The following is a 3,918-nucleotide window of genomic DNA, read 5'->3' as shown; positions in this document are numbered from 1 at the left end:
TCTGCCTCACGCTCGCGTTCCCCCTGCACGTTCAGCGCTCAGCTTGCCTGTGTCCCGCTCGGCGCTTCCCTAGCTCGTCCAAAGCCTGGCTCCTTCAAGGCTCTGCGAAAGCCTCGATTCCTTCACCCTGGAGCTGCCTTACCTACCGCACGGGTTGCTGGAGGTGATCGGTGGGGTTTTCTGATAACTTCACGTTAAGAAGGTGCTCCTGACGTACCTGCATCTCCTGCCTAGACCCCTCTTTAGCTGGAGATCAGGGAGGGCCAGGCTTCTCTCTGAAGTGGGCGTCAGCAGCTTTTCTGGCTGAGCGCCTTGAAGCTGCTCCTCGGCTGTTGCTTTTACTCCCTCCAACTAACCCTGCCTTCTCGTCTCTCTGCCCTGTGCCTTACAACACACCCTCGCCTTTGCCCTGCACTTTGCATGTATTTTAGGCGTTTGTATTCAGCTCTAGCTCATGTTCTGTTAAGTGAAAAGCTGTGCCTAAATCTGCCCTGCCTGTGGCTTTCCCGGCCTCAAGCCTTTGGCCAAGGTGCGTTCGAGTTCTGAATCCTTCGCTGTTAATCAGATGGTCTTTGCTCCCTCCAGCCGCACCTCTCTCCGCTCCCTTCCCTCCCTTCCCTGCGCCGCTTCCCGTGGCTACGGCAGGGGGGATGGATGGGTTGCAGAGCTGCTCCCGCTGTAAGTGACCCACCCAGCAGAGGAAGGAGGTGAGTCTTCCGGCTGGGTCTGCTCCTGGGTTTCACATGCCGCTGGGGAGGAGGCTGCAGGAGGAACAGGTACTTGGCTTTCGCAGCACTGAAACCGCAGCGAAGGTGAGGTCTCACACAAATTGTATTTTTCAAACACGTCAGATAATTTAGAAGAAATTACATGAAGGCCCCAAGAATTTCATAATTAGCTCATCCCCAACCTCTGCTTGCGGCGGGGTACCTCGCCCGAGGGGCGGTTTGTGTTTTGCTCTCGCCTCGCACCCTGGCCTGTGCTTTCCGGCCTGCCTGACGCACCTCCCCGCTGCTTCGCAGGCGCTCCGGCTGTCTACTCGCCGCACAAAGACGGTGCTGCCGGCCGCCTCCTCCCCTCCACGCCAGACGCAGTGTGCTGAGGAGCACCCGCTGACGTTTGTGCGTCTCCAGCCGCCTGGTCTCGGGCAGAAGCATGAACGTACCGCTAACCGCACGGCAGTTGCCATACCTACGGTCTTCTGTCAGCACCTCCCGTCTTGTTACCGCGCTATCCTTGGAGGCAAAAGCAGCCTTTGGTTACAATTTGTACAAAATCCTACAGAGCTGCTTGTGAGAAGCAGCATTAAAGGCATGAAATTACCCTTTTCTCCCCCCGATGGAGACCCAGAAAGCAGGGAGTTTGATTTTCACTACTCTCAAACTCGTGTGCTCCGTGGTTCTCCCAAGAGACAGATGATACTGGGATCCCGATTTCCAGCTACTGAACCACGTTTTTAGCAACTGTAAATAGAGTTTTCCTGTCGCTGAGCTCTGCGAAGGTCTCTGCTGAGGCAGGAAATGACCCCGTACAGTAAGGAAGGCTTCAAAGTGACCAGGGTGAGTACCCCGCAGAACTACAGTCTCTGTAACAACCTCAGTGGGGTTTCTGCTACTACGACGAGTTGTTAGATACGAATGAACGGATTATGTATTCATATAAAAGAAGCAGGGTGGAAAGTTTGTATGAAAGCATCATGTGTTTTGTACCTGACAACCACCGCTTAGAAAGCACACCTGGATTTCTTTTTTTTTTGTTGGGTCTATCACTATTAATAATTCACTCTTGAAGAAGGAAGTGGGGAAGAATCCACAGTACCATCCCTCTAGGTCAGGGATATAAATTAAGACAAGATACCCCCACTTCTTTTTTCCAGATAAGAGGGTTTTTTTCCCTTCCCCTTCCCTGTGCTGCTCCCATCTCTGAAGAAACACTTCCCTCAGTAGAGGAGAACAGAAGATTTTCGTAGTGATAAATGGTACCAATTCCATTAGGGACTGGGTGTCCCCTGGCTAATGTCATCACTGTAATCCTGAGGTGCTTGTAGTTAGAAATAAATTGAAGACAATGTCTCTTCAACACTTCCATTAATAACAAAGCTCTACCTCAAAATGATGCCTTTAAGATCTAAAACTGGTAAAGTGGTGGATTTACAGATTAATGACCACGTTTCTCAGTGTGAAACGTCATTACTGACATTTACCTACTGCTGGCACTACAGCAAGGACTTAAGCAGCTTACTCACGCTGGCCTTTCTTCTGACGGGTAAAACCCAGAGCCTGGGCAGCACGGTAACAAGATAACTGAATTGCCTACCGTGTAAGCTGCTGCAGAAGTCACTGACGCCCCTCTCTCTTTAAACTCCGTCTGATCTCCTTTTTTCAGACCTACACACTCTGTGGGTTTCAGCTTTATGAGGCAGTACTTTCTGCGGTTTGATGTTTGTGGTGTCCAGCAGGCAGCCGTGGTACCCCTTTCCTTAGCCATTTTTTAATAAACATAATTTTCAGCAGTTTTTCATCTTTGCAACAGTTTGGCCTCCATCCTTTATTTATTTAAAGCTAGACCTTTCCTAGAACAAACACTGCACACGAGGCATCTAGAGAAAATCAAGAGTCAGTGCAGCCTTTTTCACTGCTGGTCACAAAAGCAATCTGCTAATTACAGCTACACACCAAAGAACCGGCACGTGGGAAGGAAAACCCCATAAATTTTAGGACTTAATTACAAAACTCTGAAGTGTTTCACTTGATGTTTAAAAAAAAATCTGGTTTTACGCACATATAAAAATTTTAAGGATGATTATGGGACAGTAAGGGTACGATACAAAGTCAGTTTTACGTAACAGTGATCAGTGCTGCAAGAGCTGCACAAGAAGAACGTGGTTTGCTGGTGCCTTTGAAGCAGAGTCACACTGAAATCGGGATAACTGGTTTACCAGCACACCTCCCCAGGACAGACAGGCTCTTGATTCACTCCACTGGATGAGAAAACAGCAGGCTCGTGGGGTAGCGTGTAACCAACTCCAACCCTGCTGCAACCTGCTGTTTACTTGGTATGGAAGTCTGTGATGTATCTCAGTGATGGGAGTCAAAGGGAAAAAGCAAGTAGTCCTCTTGTTTCTTACTTATCTGGTTCTGACTCTTACACACAAGCATCACTGTCACCAAAGGGACCTTAATCCATCCAAACACAAGACTTCATGTAGGTTGTGGGAGAGAGGGGTAGAAAGGGAGAAGAGTGCAATTTTTATTCCATTGCCTTTTCGCTGGAAAAGCCACCGACACAAAGACGCAAGCTGTGCTACTCTTCCACTCTGAAATCCTGTTCCAAGTGCTGCTTCAAACTAGGCTCTAATAGGACAGCTTGACAGCCAGAGGCACATCCTGACGCTTTCCAGTAAGAAGCAGCACTTAAATTCATTCTGGAACTACCACTATTGTCAGCCCACGCTGCTGAAACACGTTTCCCTTCTTGGCATTTAATTCCTACGAGATCAGTTCTGTAAGCAAGGATTTCATCTTGGAGAAGGAGCAGCTCCAGCAGTGTGGGTTGTAAAGGAACAAGAACAACTGCTACGCAAATCCAATGTCTTTTGAAAATATTTTATGTTAAAAATACAGAAAAATATTTATTGTTCCAAGAGGAAAAATATACTGGATGACAACACTGATCTAGGTATGTTCAGAAGGTGGCTGCGGCTCCACACCAGTCGCTGGAGTGATGACCCAGTTTGGCAGCTAACAGTTCTTTTTTCGACTCCTCAGTCATTTATCAAAGCCAGAATCATACTGTGACAAAACAGAAAACACGACACCGGTGGATTACTGAAGCACGTGCAAGCAGGAACAGCTATCACTTTCGTCAGAGAACCGCACCCAGTTCTGAAACAGTTAAGGCAACTGCACTTTGCTCAGG

The 3,918-nt window shown here is 48.3% G+C and overlaps 1 protein-coding gene across 1 annotated transcript in view; it reads right to left on the bottom strand.

Moving 5' to 3' along the window:
- Positions 1-3,589: 3,589 nt before the first annotated feature.
- Positions 3,590-3,918, bottom strand: part of CNIH4 (cornichon family AMPA receptor auxiliary protein 4) — a 6,471-nt gene continuing 6,142 nt past the window's right edge. Inside the window, exon 4 of the mRNA XM_010154977.1 lies at positions 3,590-3,791. Within this exon, the coding sequence (XP_010153279.1) occupies positions 3,764-3,791 (28 nt within the window). The 3' untranslated portion in view covers positions 3,590-3,763. The remainder of the gene's footprint in view (positions 3,792-3,918) is intronic.

Source organism: Eurypyga helias, unplaced genomic scaffold (genome assembly GCF_000690775.1).
Source record: "Eurypyga helias isolate BGI_N326 unplaced genomic scaffold, ASM69077v1 scaffold28867, whole genome shotgun sequence".
NCBI classification, from domain to species: domain Eukaryota; kingdom Metazoa; phylum Chordata; class Aves; order Eurypygiformes; family Eurypygidae; genus Eurypyga; species Eurypyga helias.
Note: the sequence above shows the minus strand (reverse complement) of the source record. Positions and strands in the feature narration are given on the sequence as shown.